Source organism: Eriocheir sinensis, chromosome 14, assembly GCF_024679095.1.
Source record: "Eriocheir sinensis breed Jianghai 21 chromosome 14, ASM2467909v1, whole genome shotgun sequence".
NCBI classification, from domain to species: domain Eukaryota; kingdom Metazoa; phylum Arthropoda; class Malacostraca; order Decapoda; family Varunidae; genus Eriocheir; species Eriocheir sinensis.
In genome coordinates this window covers 14,212,546-14,234,578 of record NC_066522.1, presented here as the reverse complement: position 1 = coordinate 14,234,578, position 22,033 = coordinate 14,212,546, and the positions used below count along the sequence as shown (strand labels likewise).

Genomic DNA, 22,033 nt, shown 5'->3' with positions numbered 1-22,033 from the left:
AGACGCCCCGCAGAGATTGTGCGGCGTGACGGGGCATTGCGTGGCACTCCAGGGGCCTGTAGTGGCTCGTGTCGGCGTGGGCGGCGCAGAAGAGCGGCTGCCAGTGTACGCCGCCGACCTGGATGAAGAGGGCTTGCTCGGTTTTGACTACCTGGTGCAGACTGGCGCATGTATCGACTTTGGACGGAAGCGGATGAGGGTGCACGGACAAGAGGTGCCCTGGCTTCCGGAAGTCGGTTGTGCCGAGGTAGTGACGGCCGAGCGACTGCACCTTGCCCCCAGGACGGAGCGACGAGTCCAGTGTCGACTGTCGAGGGTGATGCACGACGCGGAAGGCATAGTAGAACCCTCAGAAAACCTGCACCTGACTGACGGTGTGGCAGTCGGGAGGAGCCTCGTGGAGCGGGGAGGAGTTAGTGACAGTACTCGTTGCTAACTTCTCTGACGAGGCTCGGCGACCCGCTGGTGCCAGACTAGGCACATGTGAAGAGGTGGAGCGAACTGAACAGCCGTCGAAGAGTGCGTCTACGCCTGCGGAGGGAGTGCTGCCTGACTTCCTTGAAGACCTGGCGCTCAGGGGCTCCGCTAACCTGACGCAGGCGGAGAGGGTGCGCCACACCTTGACGCAGTACTCAGACGTGTTCAGCCGGGGCGACTTGGACTTGGGCCGCACGTCGCTGGTGAAACACAGCATCAACACTGGAACCAGCGCGCCCATCAAGTGTCCCCCTCGACGTATCGCACCTGCCCGACGAGAGGAGATGCAGCGCACCGTCAACGACCTGGCAAATCAGGGGGTGATCGAGAAGTCCGACAGTCCGTGGTCTTCAGCGGTAGTCCTGGTTAAAAAGAAGGACGGCACACAACGCTTCTGTGTGGACTACCGGGCACTGAATGACGTGACTGTGAAGGATTCCTACCCCCTGCCGAGGATCGACGACACCTTGGACGCGCTGGTAGGGGCGAGGTGGTTCTCCACGCTCGACCTGAAGTCGGGCTACCACCAGGTGGAGATGGCCGAAGAGGACAAGCCGAAGACAGCCTTTTCCTTCGGGCAGGGCTTGTGGCAGTTTAATGTCATGCCCTTCGGCCTCTGCAACGCCCCTGGCTGTTTTGAACGTCTGATGGAGCGGGTGCTGGACGGCCTGCAGTGGAGGACGGCCCTCATCTACCTCGACGACGTCATCGTCTACGGAGGCACCTTCGAGGAGGAGCTGGGGAGGCTGGAGGAGGTCCTGCAACGCCTGAGGAAGGCTAACCTCAAGCTCAGCCCCAAGAAGTGCTCCCTCTTCCAGTACGAGGTGCCGTTCCTGGGGCATGTCGTCAGCAAGGACGGCGTGCGCACAGACCCGCAGAAAGTGGCAGCAGTAGCAGACTGGCCTCGGCCCACTAACGTAGCTGAGGTCAGGAGCTACTTGGGTCTGTGCACCTACTACCGTCGCTTCGTGCAGGACTTCGCCACCATCGCGGCGCTACACCGCCTCACTCGTAAAGGAGTGCCTTTCGAGTGGGACGAGGCGTGCCAGGCTGCGTTCGACGGCCTGAAGAGGGCCCTAGTGGAGGCGCCGGTCCTGCCGTACCCCAACCCGAAGCTCCCTTACCTGCTTGACACCGACGCCAGTGCGGAGGGCATCGGGCTGTCTTGTCGCAGGTGAAGGATGGAAGGGAGCACGTGGTGGCCTACTACAGCGCCAAGTTCAGTAGGCCTGAACGCAACTACTGCGTGACCAGGAAGGAGCTGCTGGCAGTAGTAAAAAGTCTCGAGCACTTCCAGCCGTACCTCTACGGCGCTGAGTTCACCGTCCGGACCGACCACGCTGCCCTGCAGTGGTTGAAAACACTGAAGGCGCCGGAGGGTCAGCTGGCGAGGTGGTTGGGAAGGCTCGAGCAGTTCAACTACCGGATTGTTCACCGCCCGGGTCGTGTGCACAGCAACGCCGATAGTTTGAGCCGGCGCCCGTGTGAGGCAGGTTGCTCTCACTGTGCTAGCAAGGACCCCGACCCTGTGACTCGACGCCCGTGTGAGGCAGGTAGCTCACATTCCGTCCCTGAAGGACCTGACGCCGTGAGTCAGAGCCCGTGTGAGGCAAGCTACTCACACCAGGCGCGTCGGGACCCTGACCCTGTTTGCCGACGCTTAACAGTGCCTGCCAACGCCACTGAAGGCAACGACCGGTGGCGTGAGGCACAGAGCGCAGACCCCGCTCTTGCTCCTGTAGTGCGTTGGCTCAGGGCCAGCGGGGAGCGACCCCGGTGGGAGGAAGTGTCGGCGGAGAGTCCTGCCACTAAATGCCTCGTCGACCAGTGGGAGACGCTGCGGTTGGACCGGTGGGGAGTGCTAGTAAAGCGCTGGGAGGTGTTAGGCGGAGTGGGCAGAGACGCCTGGGTAGTGGTGGTACCCGTGCAAAGCGTGCTGAGGTGTTACGGGAGTTGCACGCCGGTGTTACTAGTGGCCACTTGGGCGAGAAAAGACCTTAAACGTCTCCGCCAGCGCTTCTACTGGGTCGGTATGCGGAACGACGTTTCCGAGTGGTGTCGGGCCTGTGACGTTTGTAGTGCGAAAAAGGGCCCCACACGCCGGAATCGGGCTCCGCTTCAGTTGTACAGCGTGGGGGCGCCAATGGAGCGGGTTGCTGTAGATATTGCTGGCCCGCTGCCCATGACGCCCCGGGGCAATCGTTTCGTATGCGTCATGATGGACTACTTCACGAAGTGGCCTGAGGCGTATGCGCTCCCGAACCACGAGGCTGAAACAGTGGCGAGTGTCCTAGTAAACGAGTGCTTCACCCGGTTCGGTGTGCCGTCAGAACTGCACTCAGACCAGGGCCGTGAGTTCGAGTCCCGTGTGTTCCGTGAGTGCTGCGACTTGCTGGGAGTGCGGAAGACCCGAACGACGCCACTCCACCCGCAGTCGGACGGGATGGTGGAGCGGTTCAACCGGACACTCGCACAGCAGTTGGCCAAGTATTGCGGGGCAAACCAGGAGGACTGGGACGTCAAGTTGCCCGCAATGCTGATGGCGTACCGGTCCGCTGTGCACGAGGCCACTGACTATACACCCGCACGTCTTATGTTTGGCCGCGAGCTCAGACTCCCCGTGGATCTGGCGACGGGCGGCCGCCGGACGTGGGCCTGCCGACTGTCACCTCTGGCTTCGCTGCCGCGCTGCAGGAGAACCTGGTCGAGGTCCATCACCAGGTGCGCGGCAAGCTCAGAGTGGCAGGCCAGGCGATGAAGGACTACTACGATCGCCGCATGCGGGACGTGAAGTATGCGGTGGGTGACAGAGTGTGGCTGCATAACCCTCGCCGGAAGAAAGGGTTATCACCGAAGCTGCAGAGTCCTGGGAGGGGCCCTACACGGTGATTGCAGTCCTGTCCGCTGTCACCTACCGCATCAGGAGGGGCCGCAAACGCTCCTCTGTCGTCCACGTTGACCGGCTCTGGCGCTACCATGGGCCGGGCCGTTACTCCTGGGGTACTGGCGCTGAGGAGGACCCTGACTACCCCAGTAGTGACGAGGAGGACCGGGCAGAACTTGACCCGGTGGACGTCGAGGTCGCGGATGATGTGGAGGAGGAGGCAGGTGGAGACGCCGACCTGGAGGCCGGCTCTGCTGGTGACCTGGACCAGCCCGCTGCCTCTCCCTCGCCCTCACCTCCACCGCGACGACCAAGACGTGAGAGGAGGAGGCCAGGATGGCTTACAGATTTTGATACAGAATGATTTGTTTAGTTCCCCAGTTATGTTTTATTTGTTTTGTTAAGTTGGCGAGGCGGGTCGCCTGCGCTTAAGGGGGGGGTAGTGTTACGCCAAGGCTTAGCTTAGTTTAAATTGTAATTGGCGCCACGTGACGTAATGAGGGTTCCCTGCGGCCCCGTTGAGGGGGCGGGCTGGAGAGGGACGCCATGCGGCGAGGAAGAGTGGAGACGGAGAGAAGACAAAGGACGCGCTCGCCTGTGCTCTGTGCCTTAGGACTTAATCGCCTGTGATTTGTGCCTTGACTGCCTCCCCCTTGGACTTATAAGGATTGTACAACGTTCTATTGCTTAGTAAACCCCAAGAAAGTCCGCCCTGTATTTAATTGTGCCTCGCTGTGTGCTCTGTGGGTGTGTGCGAGTGTGTCCGCCGGAGTGTCTTTGTGTCTGCTGTCCGCCTCGTGGGAGCACTGTGTTTTCCATAGCGAGCCCAGTTTAAGTAATTGGGAGAGCACCTGTCTGCCTGTGTGAGGGGTAGACAAGTGGAGCACAACAATATTTAGGCTACATCTTTCTCCTAGGGGCATTACAGTATTTCAAGATACCCATATTTTATGCTTGGTGTTGTGTTTGTTATATATTTGAATCTTCGGTGAAATGACACTGTTTTTCTTTCCTGATATGAATGTGGATTTTCCTCATACAAAGCTAATTTCTTGTAAAATCTAAACAATCAGTGGAGCTCAAATTCCTAGTTAGTGCTATATGTTGCATCAGTGGTTTATCCATTGAAACATATCATAAATTTCATAATTCAGAAAAGCTGAAATCCACTACACAATAACAACATTTTGACCTGACACAACCACCACACTAAATAATCTTTTAATAATGCACCAGCTTCATTTCCCTCTGCCAGAGACCAGTGGAGGGCCAGCAACCAAAGTCTGCAGAAGGAAATAGAGGAGCTCCAGAGGATGGTGCGCTCTCTAACTAGAAATGCCAACGAAATTCAGCAAGAGTGCAACAAACCTCGCCTGGCGTCCCTCAGGGTGGACCCCTCTGTGGTGAGCCTCAAGCTACTATGGCTATGTAAATGTCCATCACAAAAGCAGCTCTATTTCAATCTCACAGGCATATTAACGTCATCACTACTATCGAATATGGGTACAAGAATCACTCTAGAATTACTGATAGTCTAGGTTACCAGAAAGGCAATACCGGTCTAAATAACTAAGAAAGCATTTACAGGGTAACATAAGGCCTAGTAATCAACAGACCATGAATAAACAAACAGAAAGTGATCATGACTGGTGAATGAATTTGAAGGAGACATAAGAATGGCAAAAACATTACAACTTAGAAAATAAAGCAAAATACATTAACTGAGCCACCAATGGGTTGCAAAATAAAACTGTTAGTCAAATTACACGCATAGAATTTAAGCTTCTTAAGAACTTAAGACAGCACATTTCTTAAAAAAATAGTATAATTTAACATTAAGAAAATATTCACATCATGATTCAAATAAAGCAGAGTATGAACACGCTTCATATGTACAGTAATGGGTACCTAATATAATCATACCAAACATTACTACACTTACTGTATGAAAGAATCATGCAACCAGATTAGTCCTCTAACTGTGGTGAGAGAAGACTCAAATATGGAAAAAAAAGTTTTGAATGAATGGGGAAAGAATTTTACGAAAGGGCGGACAGAAGAGCGACTAAGAAGTGCTGTGATACCCAATTAATAAAAAAATAATGAAGGAACATACTTTGAAGGTAAAACTAAAATACTTCTCTCGGCACTACTTTACAAGTTACATACAAATCATTCACGTGTCAAAAAAACAAAACAGGTGATGCCTCAGTGAGTAAACATGCTGGCAGCTGAGATCGCAGCACACCCAGTAACCCAATAGCCATGTGGTCCTCCTGTCAACATGCCAGTGCCTGTTGTTCTAGCACCCCCACAGAGCGCACTGCAGCCAAATGACCCATCCAAAAATAGCTCTCCACCATGCCTCAGCGTTGAAACCATGTGCAAGTGTTGCTGACAAAAGAGGCCAAAACATTGTGTGTATTCAGAAGCCATTGGAATGGTGTTTCTTTCAGAAACTGCTTTTTCTTGAATGGTAACCTAAAGTAGTATGATGTCATGGAAGACACTGACCTGTGTGTGTCAATCCTAAATTAATTATGTACAAGAATATCCAGTCAGTTACTGTCATCTTTATTTGCAGTGGGGTGTCAAGAAATTCTGACTTACATAACTAATAAAGGGCACAGTATGTCAATATGGCTATGCAGGCCAAACTGAAATCTTTCAGAGAATGAATCTACCAGTTATGTACCCTGGAGGTTAACACTGTGTATCAAATTTACCTGTAAGCAACTGTAACTGTCCATCAAAATTTTAGAATGGATAATGTTTATAAGTGGAGTGACAACTGACATTTAAGTGTGTTTTGCAGCAGGATGTGACATGTCAGCACAACAGTCAGTTGGAGAAAATGGAGCTAAGCTGTACCATTTCTCAATCTAACTGCTGGGTGTCAGTACACTGAAGTGATGAATGCAAGGTCTTGGTTTTATACTGTGCCATTTTTATTGACTGCAAAGGTGATTACTTACCCTATAATGAACACCACTGAGTGCTGGGGATCAAACCCAGGCCATCTGACTAAAGGTCAGGGCAGGATTTTTTTATTGCGTTATTGCACTTTTCCAAAAGTTATCACTTACATCGTAAGCGATCGATGAACAGCATGTACATAAAGCCTTACATGCTGTGCACCACCCTTGCTTCAATTGCAATTTCAGTAAAGTTTTACACTGGATGAGGGGAGGGATGGTAATATGGTCAATGCAAGCATGGAAAAAGGGAACTCAGCCACCACAGTTTAAAACAGATTTACATATCCGACAGATTTGTCAGCAGCATCATGGGTCTTGCACATATGAACAAATGAAAAAATACACAAATAGGTTTCAGATTTTCTCTGGGAAAGAGGAAGGACAGATTTTGTCACTGGCATCATGTAGTATTGGTATACAACTTAAGGATGGTCTTAAGTGACCACAGAATAAAAACCAACATATTCCAGGAGTGAACTAAAAGCAAGGAAACAAGTTTCCATCCTTTTGAGCTTTTACGCTGTCTGAAAACTGAAAACTGAGACTTTCCTTTCCAAATTTCAGTGACATTTGATTATGTGGATTAAAACTTAGTGGCTACTTCATTTCACATGCTTACTTAGTGGATAGTACATATAGTTTTCCCTTGAAAATAAGTTTCCTAATTATCAATGTACTGATAATAATTATCAAGAAATATTATATGATAAGTGTTTTCCTTACTGGAATCACTGTTCACTTTTGTTGTTGCTTTACAGAAGCTTCGTGTAGGGAACACCCGGGACAAGGCATCTCTATGGGAAGAGAAGAAAAAAGCCCAGCTCTAAGTGGACATGAATGGTACTTGTGCTACACTTAAGGATGTGAGAATATTAGACTAAGTTTTTCCTTACTGAAATTAATAAACTATTTTTACAACAATAAATTTTGGGATATGCCTCCCCACCCAACCATATGTTTAACCTTTCCTGTTAACCTATAGTTCATTGCAAATAAGAATTACAATGGGCCATCACTACACTTTTTCCTCAATATAGACTGGCTGAAGTGGCAGCCAGTCATGGCACTGGAATATTTCATTCTACTCTGTCACACAGACATCAGGGGCACATTTGGTTGACTTGTTGGCCATGCAACTCCATGCAGGTGGGGGGGTTAGCCAAACTGAACGGTGAATCAACTGAGTGCAACAAAAATGGCTACTAACAACAACAGGTCCCTCACAATATTCCCTCGGCAGCTCTTACTGGTGATCACTTACCAGAAACAGCAATCACATTTGAACGGAACATTCGTAGAAGGTAAAAAGATACAACAGAAATGACTGACAACACTTAGATAAGTACAATGACTCCCTTGTTCATTAACACTGTTGCCCCACCTGAACAACACCTCTGCACAACAACTAGGGCTGTTTGGCTAAGGCCGCAATCTTGACGCAACTCGTTAGCTCCATTGTGTAACGTTGCACAATGTTACATGGCTAATGGATCAATGGAATGCAGGGGAGTATCACTTGCAGGTTCTCTGACATGTCTTGAGATGTTTATATTCATTACACCAATGTCATCTTGGTACCAAAGCATTTTCTCTCATTTATGCTTTCAATGGCTGCATTGTCAATATTTCTCAACAGTTTCCATCTGTGTGGTTGGCTGGAGATCAACAAGGGCCACTCAAGGAGGTGAATATTAGGAGGTAACCATTTCTGTGTATCATTTGAGGTGGAGAAGCCAATAATGGGCTAAGCAGGCAAGAAGCAGAAATAGAGCAAGGAATAATGATATAATGTACTGATTAACATAATACAGTTAAATCCCCTGTAACTGCCAAGCGTGGGGATTCACAGGGGCCGGAAAAGCCGAAATTCTGGATATTTGGTGTAGGTATATTCCAAAAGTTCATCATGAACATTCATTCAACCAAACATGCATGCACAGGTATTATACAATCAGAAATGTATCTCCTGACTACAAGTATGTATGTATATACCTACTGTGATTGTATGCGTCAGTGGTGGTATGATACGTTTGCTATTTCTGGCTGTGTGTGTTGTGAATACGTGGATTGTTTGTACATTGTGAGTACATATGAGCATCAGTGTAATGCAAGTGGTGGACTTAGGACTATAACTTGATAAGATAATAAATTAACCATGTTAGTTGAAAAATGTTTTGTTTACCACAATAAATACTTAGCAGTGATATATAGTTAAACATAGTCTAATCCCCTTCTTTTAGAAAACTGCAGGGAAGATTTTTTTAATGTTACCACAAGAAATCAAGCAGAGAGTAAGAACTTGAGCAGGTCATTAAGTTGCTTATGGGTAATTATAGGCTTCAATAAATAAAATTACAAAAATAATCAAATGAATATCATGATGTATTTTGTCACATGTCATGAGGATACACTAGAATTTAAAAAATCTGAGTAAATTTATATTACTTATTGTTACTCTCCTCCTATTACTACATAGATAAATACAAAAATACTTCTAATACTACATGCTGCACCTCTATAATAAATTTACACAGTTTAACTGTGAATCAAATACATTTCCTTTAAACAACTGTGCGGGATATAGTAAGCAATGATTTATTTTCTTATAAAAAAGAACAAGGTTCTTTTCATTATATACAATGCACTCACTATGTGTGTGCAAGTCATCAAAACCCACTGCCTCTTACTCTATGATGTCAATGAGTTTAACAAAGGTAATGCAAGAGATTAATTTAAATTTTCTCTATTATGAATATACTGAAATTAGAATAATGCTGGAAGATATTTTTTCATGATTTTCATTATAACAAATAATTTCATAACTGACCACTACAAACTTCTTTCCTTCAATCAATCAATTACATACATCGAGATGAGGGATATATGTCATTATTGACAGACAAACAAAAACAAGTATGTGCTCCAAAGGAATGACTTGTGAATGACCCCCCTGAAAGGACAGATAACAATGACAACATCAGTCAGAACAAAATCACTCAGTCCATGAAGACTTGGCCAGCACTTTTCAGTCAAGTCACTACCTACCCATCCATTTTTTTCTTTAACTTTAATTTCATCAATCTTCATCCTCTCAACCATATAGGTGTGGCAACAGTTGAGAAATACAACTGGCAGTCAGATAATAATGGTGTACAAACAATCTCCAATAAGCTTGTCTTTGAAAGATATCTCAGTTCCTCAACTGTACTGAGTAAGAAAAAATGTATTAGTTCATAAAGAAAAGAAGACATTAAATAATGGAGTGGAAGACATTGAAAATCACATTGAAAAGGAGCATACATTATACAAAGATTCATTACACTACTTTTTCATTACTATAAGATAGGTAATCAAAATCAAAATGAAGGAGATTGTGGCACACCAGCGGAGCTCTAGTCTCCTTGGATATAAATTTAATAACTTTCTATAATACAGGATTTTTGTATGTGCTTCTCCTTAGGTGAAAACTTTCATGCTGAAATCCCACATCAATATAAATGTTGTGTGATTCTGGACCACACCAAGTGCTACCATAAAACACAATACGTTTGTATACCAATAAAGTTTGTGTAAAATTTGAATAACTGAAAATCATAAGTTACATAAAACTTTTCAGTTGAGCAAAATTTAAGAGTAGGTACAATGAATGAGTACTCATGGGTAAGAAAATAATCCTTTCCTACTTTTGACATAAGCACCATCATTAAGAGCAAATACCTACACTTATGGATAGTATAAATCTTTAAATATGACAATGCTATGAACATGTTAATGCCTTTCATTAAGTTTTCATCCTGAAGTGCAGTGAACTGATGTTATTTTTTGTGCACTTCAAACAGGACACTTTTATTAACCCGCCCACTTTGGCTAACTTGACCAAGAGTCGTTGAGAAACAGCTAAATATGGAATGAATATGAGGGTAGCAAAATAGCATGGGGTGAGCATTAACATGTTCTTGTCATACCCATGCAACTGCTAGTATTTTTGGGGCACTCAAAAATCATATGGGTATTTTTGGTTACTAAATGCCCATTTTTGACAGCTGGCATCCAGGCCTGATGCCCCTGCTGTCTACTGGTCATGGAGTGACCATCCGATTGCCATATGTCACCATGGTCTCCAATTTACTCAAATTTGGGGTCATGCACGTTGGACAATACTGGCCGTACTGACCCAGTGACATTAAACACGTTTGGACAGAAATGGCCATACAAAAGCGCACTGGTTAAAACTTTCAGTGGAAGAAATATTCATTCCAGATATTTATTGAAAAGCCAACCTGCATTTGAACTGTTTAACTAGTAACTTACTGGAAAAATGAATGTCATAAAATCTCTGCTTTGATTTTAATAGTCAAATGCAGATCACAAAGATACATTTCACATTTCACAACACAGTTAGTCTATACTTAAAACTATGTACTAGATAATGCTTTTGAAATAAGGTACCAAAATAGAATAAGAAACAACACAACAAAACCAGCTGTGTAACACATAACCTTGCGGTTTTGGCGACCAGATGAAAGGAGATTCTTGACCCTATTGATGCTGCCTGACAGCAGCCCGTCACTACTGGAGAAGTCATTGCCGATCCCATCAAGAAGTCTGTTGTGTTCATAAGCTTCATTCTCAATGTCAAGAGCGAGCTGATGGAAATATGAATGGAAAATATTATACCAGATTCTTAAACATGATAGTCATACTCAATCAACAATGTTAATAAGAATATAAGAAACATAGCACAATAGCTGATATATGTAATAGTTAGAATATGAAAACAAAATGTAATGACCTTAATCAACAATGTTAATAAGAGCATAAGAAACATAGCACAACAACTATAAATGCAATAGTTAGAATATGAGAACAAAATGTAGTAAGTGACCTTAATTTGTAATCATCTCATATACATTGTTGTGTATATGATAATCAAGGAAAGAATGTGGGAGGCGGTGGCTGAGTGGTTAGCGTGCTGGCGCCGCGTCTGGGAGATCCAGGAATGACGCGGGTTCAAATCCTGGCCGCCACACAACTGGGATTTTTCAGTCACCGCCGAGTGGCCTAAGGCTATCCACATGCTGCCCTGAAGACCACCTATCAACCTGGACTCAAGATTACCTCTCCAAAGAGAGGCTCAAAGATGAGCTCCGGGGGGCAGTATGAGCCAAAACAAGATGGCGCCACTATAAACACTTGCCTGCGCCACAACAGGCTGGGCCGACCATCAGGCCCCCACCAGTGAAAAAGCCTAACAGCGCAATAGGCTGCGACGTAAAAAAAATAAATAAATAAATAAAAATAATAATAATAATCAAAAGAAATAAGTAATTTAGTGACACAGTTCAGGAAGCTTACTTATTTCTGTCATGTTTAAGATGCAGTTTACCTCGTATATCTGGTAAGGAAATGCTGGCCACAGTACCTACATAAGAACAATGAATATGATGGCCAATTTGTTTTGTGGGAATATTAGCCTCCAATCAGACAGCTACTTAGTAAAGAGATAAAGTAATGGAACACATGGAGAAACAAAAGTACTGTGGGCACTGACAATGACAAGAGGCCTCTTTTGCTTTTGAATCAATAGGATGTCTTGGTAGAGAATTTCTAATGACATGTCTCACATAACAACATACTGTACTGACTGGTGTGCAAGGCAAGCAGTGTATCATATGACCCCAAAATTTCCATTTCTAATGAGGGCTTAGAAGTACACATATGTATTTTCAATATGTAAACCCCAAATCTGGAGTTATTGGGAGCTTGCTGCCCAAGTAACCCCAGTGCTTTATTGCCACTGAAAAGTGAACTGATACTATTAACAACTTGCTAAACAACTCAGCCCTTGGTTTAATTTTACCTTCAAGCAGCTTGCTTTGTGGTTTTCCTGGGCAGTAATTGTGCAATTACCACTTCTGTCCTTTATCTTATAATGATATTTACCTTGTTAAGTTTACTTTACTGTCTTGGCTGGGATCAAATCTTGGCCAACAGATTCATAAGCTAGGCATGCTAACCCCTATACCAGAGCACATATTAAATAGTCTAATAATTTCAGCAGTTACATAATCTCAAGAAACAATAATCTACATATTACAAAATTTTTCATGAACTTACTCCTCGAAGAGCTGAAACTTTGCCTGCAAGTGCATAGGCTCGCTGTTGATTACGAGAGTCAAGCTCCTGCTCTTCCGCACCTGAAAACCATGACAACATCAATTATAAACTACTGAAATACAATAAAAGTAAACATGCTCAACTTCACTGCTCACTAATGGTGTACTTGAGGTACATATGTTTAATGAGAATAATGACCTCACCAGATCAAACAATACAAAACATCTTTGTTTGATTGAACTCACCTTCCACCACACTCTCCTCTATAAGGGATACTGATGACCTTTACAGCACAGTCTACCCTACTTACAAACACGTTCAGTTCTGAGCGGTTCTCCGTAAGTCCTTTTGTTCATAAGTAAAGTAGTAATGTAGCATATTTATGTGTCAACATCGAGTAACATGTAAGTGTACACAGTGTAAATATATATGCGAAAACAGGAAAAATACATACTGTGCACTGGCAAACATGTGGAATAAATGAAGTATTATAATAACTTGAATAAGATCAATAATCTTACCTTGAAAAATTGTCAAAGCTGGTGTACATAGGCTGACTTTAAGTGGCGAAGCGAAACTAATCGATGACACTCACCACTTTTCATCTCACTCTACTTTCTTTATTATGTCCATTTTTGTTTCCATTGTGATGGCCTGGCACTTCTTAACACTACCACTTGCATCACCACTGCTTTTGTGCTTAACACCAGACATATTGGGGTGCAATAATCACAAATTAATTTGTGAAGAGCACAAGGACACATACAAGAGATGCTGCTAGAGTAACACACTATTGCTTATATCTCGGCGCATCCTGCATAACACTGCAACCTACATGCGATGGACCACAAACTAAGCCTTACGCCCCAAATTTCAACCACTGCAAATTGTTTGTATCATCGAAAGCTCGCAGCACAAATGTTCGTCTTTAGGGAAGTCTCCGTGTCATATCCTAATTATGAGGATAAACCAAAACCTTCACTTTCTGGGATAGATATTTACCCATTAGGAAGTGTTAACTGATGGATTCTACTTGCAATACATGTTATCTAAAATATAAAAATATATTTATCTTTATACTTGTAGTATTCTTGCATTTAATTTAAATTCAGAACACTTGAATCATACTTTGGACTTTCAATATTTACAGTTTAACATTAGATATACTGTGTGGTGGTGAAAATGGGGTGCAAACAAAAACTCATACGGCAGAACCTCACCGCATTCACTCACCGATTAAATGGAAAGGGGAGCAAAAGCTCATCGAATTAAATTAGGTTAGTTTACTTTTGTTTTATTTTGGTGAGTTTTTGTCCTCCTTTGCATTTAATTGGTGAGTTTATGTTCATTGAATTTGTCCTCTGAATTTTTGTCCGATAATTGGTGAAAACTCTCAGTACAGGACTTTTGCATAATTTTACACATTGGTCAGTGACTGATATAATGCTGTAATGATATGTGGTTGTATTAACTTATGATCCAGGGTAAGTCAGGATTCGTCTAATATGGGATAAGGTCTACTGGTGATGTGCATCTGACAATATTGTGGCTTTTTAGTTGAATATTTCTTCCTGTTTTAATGTTATTAGTAATTCACCTTTCAAATTCTAGTATTATTTTAAGTGTTGCACTCGTTTTTGGTTGATTGCTCCACATATTCTCGACACACGACGCAATTAACATTTCCTGGTGCTCGCTTTGGGTCTTGCCTCGCAAAATTTTCGCGTGCAAATTTTCCTCACCCTGAAGACACCTCACAGCTGTCTTGGGGAATCGCACAGCAGCATCTTTTAAACTTCATTATCTTATTCAACGGTTGAAAGCTGAGAAATTATCCTGCCCTCCAGAGTTACATGATTATTAACATGGAAAATTGCCTCACCTCCCCAACTAGCCATGTTGGCAGCGACACGTCAGTGTGTGTTTGCCTCCGCCGCTCGGGGCTACTAACCCGTGACGCCCCGTGACGCGGTGAGGGACGACCACTGTGTCCTTGTGGCGGATGGTGTGCCCCTCGTGTGCCCTCCAAATGCCCTGTAACCCGACTGCGCAGGTTAATAAAACTGTTTATCCGAGACAGGGCGCGAGATGTGCTAGACTGCTTCTGAATGCCAGCAGGAATGAAAACCCTAGAGTAGTTTTTGGTGTACAGGCTCCCTTGGCGAGAGGTCTAATGTAGGCTATTCCCTTGTAAGCTGATCCAAACTGTAGGCTGTGCAGTTCAGTCAATATTATGTTCCCAGTATTGCCGCTACGCAGGTTGCAGGCCGACAAATATTCGAATCTTTAAGTAATTTGTGGTCCCCGGCTGAGACATGTACGGGCCCACTAATGACTTGAGAGGCGTGTCGATGCCGTTGGTACCAAGAGCTCATAGGGTTGTTCCTGTACCAGACAACCCTGTGTGGAGGAGACCAAGGGGACGCCCACGTAACTCATGGGTGAGGCAAGTTGATCGATTCTGCCGGGAGGGGCTTGGGATGGATGAAGTCGTTGCGTGGGGGCTGGCTCGGAGGGACCGTCAGGGGTATAGGCGGTGAGTGAGTGTAGCGATGTGCCCGGGCGTATGCTCCCCATATAGTTAGTTAGCAGTGCTGTCATTTCTCTGGGTGAACCACGACCAGTGACGCATCCATGGGTCTTATTCTCTTTATCATATCAATGACCAATGTTATTCTAGCTTAAATGCCTACGCTGACCATGGTAGTGTATTGAAATCACTAGGGAAGTATATGCACCATGTCATCGGCTGTAGTGGGTAGTTCTTAATGTATAAAATAGACAGATCGCTATGCTGAGGCGTGGAATGTAATGTAATACCCATTTAAGTCCTAGATAATTGTACAGTGGTATGCTTTTCCTCTGTATATAGCTCCCATTTTGTGAGTGAATAGATGGGTTATACTAAATATGAGCTACAACTATTTCTAATCCCAGGAATATTATGAATAATTCGGTACATCAAGCTTATTATCTTTCTTTCCGTTCTGGTGCTTTAGTGTGTTAAATTTGTTGGATCTTGAAAGAGCGCAGTAAAAATATGTTGTTTGCGAGCATTCCTTTGTTATAACCACGAGACTTTCTTTGCTGGTATATTGATCTCATGTCTTCTTTTATTAACGATGAAAGGAAATATGTTACATTTTTATCAATTTAATCATGTGCTTAATATCTCGTCCGTTTCAAAGTCTACACAGAAAACTAATTCATTTTTGATCAAAACTGAAAATATAATATATTTTTTGTCATTTAAAATATGCCTTCGAGGGATAATTTAGCTAACAAGTTATATTCGCTTAGAGCACCCAACTTTCTTTGACATGTAATACAAGAGAAAAACTTACGGCAGACGAGAGCGTGCATGGGCGTCTGTTAATTAAGTGGGATCGTTAATTAAGGAGATTGACCCCTCATAATAGCTTTTGCTCTAAGATGAAATTTGATATAATTTGTAAGTAGTCTTGAATTGGTTAATACTGTCCAAAGTACGCTGAACTAAGTGGATGAACACACGTAAATTTTAAAGATTCAGTCTGGTACGTTAGCATATTTAAATTGATAAATATAGGCTACAACGTTAGGGCTAACACTGTACCTGAAAGTCATTGGAGAAATCTGGTAAGGGACGAGAGGCCTATAATGTGTCTACGCCTGATGCACCAGTCAGCTTTATCGTCATTTGCGGTTGAATATTAATCTCTGCGATATAAAACTTAAATAAGAGAATGAACTATAAAACAATATAAAAAATAAATGGGCTAGGGTTAGGCGAGGAGGGAAGCAGTAGACAGACTTTAGAGCGTGCACCATAAGGGCATCGAGGAGAGTGTATGGGAAAGTTCAGATTTGGGAGCCGCAACACAGCACGGCTTGGGGCATTTCCTTCAATTTCAACATGCTACACCGAGCTTCACCCCTACAATAAATACATACGACTTCATTTCTAGTCTATGTATATACCAAATAGATAAAACGCAACACACTAGAGGTTAAAAAAAATGTTGTATGATGCGATAGTGGGGGAGGACTTTTCCACTCGTGTTGTTTTAATCTGCCGTAGTTGTCCTATCAGCTTGGAGCCATTGAGAGCAACGTCTATCTTATCGTCGGCAGCAGCAGCGGAGGGCCGGCGGCTGGCGCGCTGGTCTGCATGACAGTCACGGCCAGCAAGCAACGACGGGCCACCCAGCGACGGGGCTTGACCTTACTTTCTGAGCCTGCATAAAGAAAAGGTAAGTATTTTTACCTCATATTGGAGCCACATTAAGAACATTTCGAGGGTTTGTAAGTATACGAGCGAGATCCATGCGAGTATGAGCGAGATGGGAGATACGTAGATTTATATGGAAGTTTCTAGGCTATGTCGAGAGAATGGACTGGAGAGGATGGAGAAGTGCTCTTATTGTTAATTGTGTTGTCGTAGCAAATAATATGAAGCAGTTAGTTTGGACATATTTTATCGTGAAACCACATCTCGTACCGCAACATATGATTATTCACAAAAATACTGAAAATACAAAAAAAGGATTAGGAAATGTTCAACGGTGGTCTTGCACAACTACCATATTTTCATTATTAAACACAGACAGTTAAGATTACGAAAAAAAAATCCATATGTTCTTCAGGGACTATATATTGCTCTATCAAAACATCAACTTAGTCTATATATTTACTTACATGCGACTGTAGACGAAAATAAAGCTATCAGTGAACAAATACAAAGAGCTGACTGCACGGGGCGCCTTAATACAGAAAAGAGATACCGGAATGTAGGACAGCATACGGAGATGGTTCTAGGGTTGAAGGAAAGAAAAGGAGAATTTCTTGAATTCGGACCGAGTAAATGCACTGAACTTCCTCGTCAGATAAAGGTCACTCACTGATGAGCTACTGAGATAACACATATAGGAAAACCGTAAAGTACTACGCGCAATCTGGCGAAGAGAAGCAGCGAGACAAGACGTTCCTTGAGGCCCCAGAACCTGCAGTGTAATGAAGGAAGGAAATTTGTTTCTCTGGATCAGACTTCCATTACCGGGAAGGGTCTGACAGCAGGGTGTATAGGATACACACACACACACACACACACACACACACACACACACACACACACACACGGGAGAAAGATTGATGGAAATCTTATCTTGAATTATTTTTATTATTATCTCCTCAGACTATCTTCTGTCTTTCCAGAGTGAGACCACGGGCGGACGGGTGAGCAAGCAGCATTACATTACCAGCAGCGCAATGGAGGCTGCAAACAGAAGGGGAAGGGATCTGCATCTCTTGAGAACGCGGACATCCTCCACCATCCAGCCTCCACCCTCCGCCATCGCCCTCGCCTCCACCCACCATGACCCAAGCACTTTGCACAAGTGTGTGAGGGTGGTCTGTCGGAGGGCCATACGCGAGGTGGTGAGAGAACTTTACTCCGATGAACGGATGAACACTTCCTTTGGGACCATGCCGGTGGCTGAGCGGTGTAAGCGAAATGACTCCTTACCTATCCTGAGCCCCGTGCACCGCCCCCTCTTGCACTGCAACATTATGGAAAACGACTTCGATGTGTGCTTTGGATACGAAGTGCTGACAAAAGTGTGCGTAGGATTATACTTGAGGCTGAGTGAGAAATGTAGGGCAGGCATTAGAAAACTGTGCGAGCTGGTGACGGAGGTGGTGCTGGGGCATGCCGAGGGCTGGGTGGACGCCGCCCCTCTGCTTCGCTCGTTCCGCCTGGCTCTGGAGGCTGTGTACAAAGGGATCAGTCAAGCTTTCCACGAGGAGTTTTATGATAGGCTGCATGTGACAGAGCATGAGATAGACAACATTCTGGCCAGCGAGGAGCACGTTAACGAGGAGTGTGTGCTGAGCGAGGATGATATTGAAAAGTATCGAACTCTGAGGATGGCAGTGAAAGGCTATCAAGAGTTAGAAGAACAGTACCAGGCCCTGTGGAACCTCAATCCATTTGCCTGGGAAGAGAGAGAAAGACACAATGAGCTGATAAAATCTGATCCCTCATACTTCCATCTGGCAAACATTTTTACTGAACCAGACATAAAGATTGGCGAAGAAACGGTTCCTTTGAAAAACCTACTGTCCCGAGCAGAGGCGAAGCAGAAAGAACAGGGTGGTGCCCCTGCTGCGTTGCTTCTGCACGGCTTGGCTGGGTCCGGCAAGACGGCAGTGTGTCGGTATCTCATCTACCGGTGGCTGAAGGGCGGGACAGGAATGGACTGCCTCGCAAGAACCGCTCTAGTGCTACTCATAGATGTTCGCCGCATTCGGTCGAGTCGCCTGAAAGAGTTTCTGCTGGACCAGCTGCTGCCTCTAACGTGTGCAGGACTGGACGCAGACCACATTATCTCAACCTTGAAGGAGCTTAACGTCCTCTTCCTCATTGATGGCTACGACGAGACTAGCCGGGTTTCCTCTGATCTTGTAGAGGAGATTTTCGCCAAGTTCCCTGACAAACGAATCCTCCTGACCACGCGGCCGGAGCTGTACAGGGACGTGGTGTGTCTCGCCCGGCGTCACAACAAAGAACTCGTCTCCCTCCAGATCCGTGGCTTCGATGATCAGAAGCGAGAGGAGTTTTCGGGGAAGATATTTAGATTTTTCAATACAGATGAGATCACATTCGACCAAGAGTGGAAAGAGTATTTGATGTACAGTCGTGGACAGAGTGAAATCTTGCACCAGTACATGAACATGCCCCTCGCGTGTGCCCTGCTGGTGTTCCTGTGGACCCATGGCTTGGAAACACTGACGGCAACGACGGGTCTCTATCAGGAGATATATTACATGCTCCAGGTTAAATTGGCAGAACGTTTAAGCAAAGATTTCATTGGTGTTAGTGACTTGCCGGTCATTCTAGACAGACTTCTGATCTGCCTTGGTGAGCAGGCGTGGGCCATGCTCAGGCAGGGGAGTGCTGTGGCCTCAGAGGAGATCTGTGAAAGGCTCGAGGCAGAGTGTAAAGGGAAAGGGATAAAAGCTGTGGAGCTTCTTTCTGGTTTCCACTTGTGTCATCTGGACGAAGACCTAGAGGTGTGGAAGCTGAAGGTGGCCTTTCAGCACCCGATTCACGCGAGGTATCTGGCCGCCACCTACCTTGCGGACTGCATACAGAAAAACAGAATGACCGTGGCGAGTATTGGAGGCCAAGTGGACGAATGTCCCAAGCTGGAGGAGCTCCTTACCTTCCTGACCGGCCGTCTGGCTGCCATGAACATCTTGACAGTGTCGGCGGTAAATGATATATTTAACATTATGAAGAAAGTGCGTGTCGAGCCGACGAATTTCAACTTTTGGTGGAGTATGTTTTCCGAAAGTCAAAATCACCCACAAATCGGTACAATTATTGGAGAGCAAAAACTGCCACACAAAGTCTGGCAGCTGAACCAAAATAACGTCACATCGGCGCTGCAGCTGCTGAGTCTGACGCCCGCCAGGATCAGAGGCCTGACCATTGATATATCAAGCATCATGGAGCCACATGATATTCCGGGCTTCCTCGATTCTTTGGAAGGTGCCGGCCAGCACATCAGGAAACGGCAAAGGAAACTCATTAAGGTTGAACTTTACCTTTGGCGCCATACATCTTGCGGTCACGATAATACCTCTGGTGACTTTATAAAGGCCTTGTACCACTGGGGCAACTTGACTAGCTTTGCAGGAGGCATAGGGAAACAGGCTGAAGTGGAGGACCTATTGACGGGCTTCACAAATCTTAAAACGATTCGAGTGAGAATTTCAACCTCGGGAGCTTTGAGAGCACTCAGCAACAGCCTGAAGAAGATCCACAGAAGCGTGAAAAGCCTGATCGTGACGCTGACCTTGCCGCCTGACTGCCTGCCGGAGGAGCTGTCTGAGCTGAAGCACAACGGGACACTGGAGATCCACCTCGTGGGCATGACGGACGCGCGGCGGGAGTGGCTGGTCAACGTCGTAAGGACCGTGAGCGGCAGGTGAGCTGAGGGCCTGGTCCGGGCGAGTCTCTTGTACTATTTATCAGACCTACCGAAATACAGGTAAAATACTTACTAGGTTAGCCATATGAAATAGTCTCTCTCTCTTCATTTATATCTATTATGAACAGTGTGAGAGAAGGGGAGATGGGCTTTAAAAAAAAAAAATGTTTGTGTATCACTCAGCGCATGAATGCTCCCAGACTCATCAGCAATGTCCATGATGTCCATGTGCATATTTTGTCAAAGGATGTCGGGTAGGGGAGGCAGAGCGACTGTGCCGGCCGTGACCACCTTCTCCCTGCCAGGTCTGGGTGCTGGAGGCTGCGGCTGGCGGAGTGCCGGATGAACTACGACGCGCTGGAGTGGGTGGTGCGGGAGCTGCAGGGCCACGTGCGCCACAAGGTGGACATTGAGTCTGTGACCTGAGCGGCGGCGCCCTGGCCATGAAGAGGCCGCCGTGAGCTGGTGCCAGGGACACCGTGCGAGCCTTGATGGCGCCACCTGACATGATTTGCTGGTGTCCCGGCTAGCAAAAAAGACTATCCTGCATTTGGTGAAACAGTGCACGATGCTAAATAAATGGCAGCGTCTCAACAAACTTTGTAATACTTTTTGAGAATAATGTTTAGAAAAATCTGTAATGAAATTTCATTCTCCTTTCTATCATATTCCATATTTAAAATCAAAGTACTAAAAACATGACTTCCATGTTTAAATAAATGCAGACTAAGTCATCACTACATCTTCATGATCGGTTTAGTCCCTAACAGTGACATGCTGAGATGGAAGTTATTTCCCCATTCGAGGCAAGCCACGCCTCGAGCTAATCAGTGAACAGCGGTGGCGTGATTGTGGGAAAAGAAACATCGAGTCCATCTCTTGATAATGACAATATCTTATCTCCTCTGGACATAACAAGGCACAACCAGACACGTCAGGCTGACTGGCTGTTATCTGTTACTACAATGCCATGCTCTTATCGCAGAAAACAAAAGCAATTATAGCCACGAATCTGATCACTTACATTAATATAAAATTTGACACAATAAAAGATAATTATGTCCTTGCTCACACTGTCTGTAAGTATGTCTTTTAAACAGACCACCATAAAAAACATAGTGGTTGTTCGAGCTGTTGATGGGACTGGTGGATAGGAGAAGGGTTGTTGATGGGGCTGCATAGAGGAAGGGTTGGTGATGGGACTGGTGGATAGGAAAAGGGTTGGTGACAGGACTGGTGAATAGGGGAAGGGTTGGTGATGGGACTGGTGGATAGGGAAAGGGTTGGTGACAGGACTGGTGAATAGGGGAAGGGTTGGTGATGGGACTGATGGATAAGGGAAGGGTTGTTGATGGGACTGGTGGATAGAAAAAGGGTTGGTGACAGGACTGGTGAATAGGGGAAGGGTTGGTGATGGGACTGGTGGATAGGGAAAGGGTTGGTGACAGGACTGGTGAATAGGGGAAGGGTTGGTGATGGGACTGGTGGATAGGGGAAGGGTTGTTGATGGGACTGATGGATAGGGGAAGGGTTGTTGATGGGACTGGTGAATAGGGGACGGGTTGGTGATGGGACTGGTTGATAGGGGACGGGTTGGTGATGGG

General features: G+C 45.3%; 1 protein-coding gene and 1 long non-coding RNA gene across 6 annotated transcripts; one reads left to right on the top strand and one right to left on the bottom strand.

Moving 5' to 3' along the window:
* Nucleotides 1-10,881: 10,881 nt before the first annotated feature.
* On the bottom strand, nucleotides 10,882-14,332 carry LOC126998523 (uncharacterized). Its single transcript, XR_007752914.1, has 3 exons — nucleotides 12,978-14,332; nucleotides 12,457-12,536; nucleotides 10,882-10,985 (listed from the first exon to the last, which is right to left on the bottom strand). It is a non-coding gene; the product is annotated as an uncharacterized LOC126998523 (long non-coding RNA).
* Nucleotides 14,333-16,529: 2,197 nt separating this feature from the next.
* Nucleotides 16,530-21,065, top strand: LOC126998522 (uncharacterized). Of its 5 annotated transcripts, none has more exons than XR_007752912.1 (3): nucleotides 16,530-16,688; nucleotides 17,650-20,489; nucleotides 20,735-20,871. XR_007752912.1 is itself a non-coding variant. In XM_050860271.1 (3 exons), exons 2-3 carry the CDS (start codon nucleotides 17,704-17,706, stop codon nucleotides 20,773-20,775), a joined length of 2,823 nt encoding a protein of 940 aa, XP_050716228.1. In that variant the 5' UTR covers nucleotides 16,530-16,688; nucleotides 17,650-17,703; the 3' UTR covers nucleotides 20,776-21,065. The 5 variants fall into 5 exon arrangements, 3 of the variants coding, with proteins under 3 accessions (XP_050716228.1, XP_050716226.1, XP_050716227.1); XR_007752913.1 differs by having other exon boundaries at nucleotides 20,676-20,796; XM_050860271.1 differs by having other exon boundaries at nucleotides 17,650-20,426; nucleotides 20,676-21,065.
* Nucleotides 21,066-22,033: the final 968 nt, after the last annotated feature.

Coding starts and splice junctions, on each gene's coding strand:
- LOC126998522 (XM_050860269.1), top strand. CDS start 17,704: ATGGAGGCTGCAAACAGAAGGGGAAGGGATCTGCATCTCTTGAGAACG. Junction 20,427..20,734: donor GTAAGGACCGTGAGCGGCAG/GTGAGCTGAGGG, acceptor TCTCCCTGCCAG/GTCTGGGTGCTGGAGGCTGC.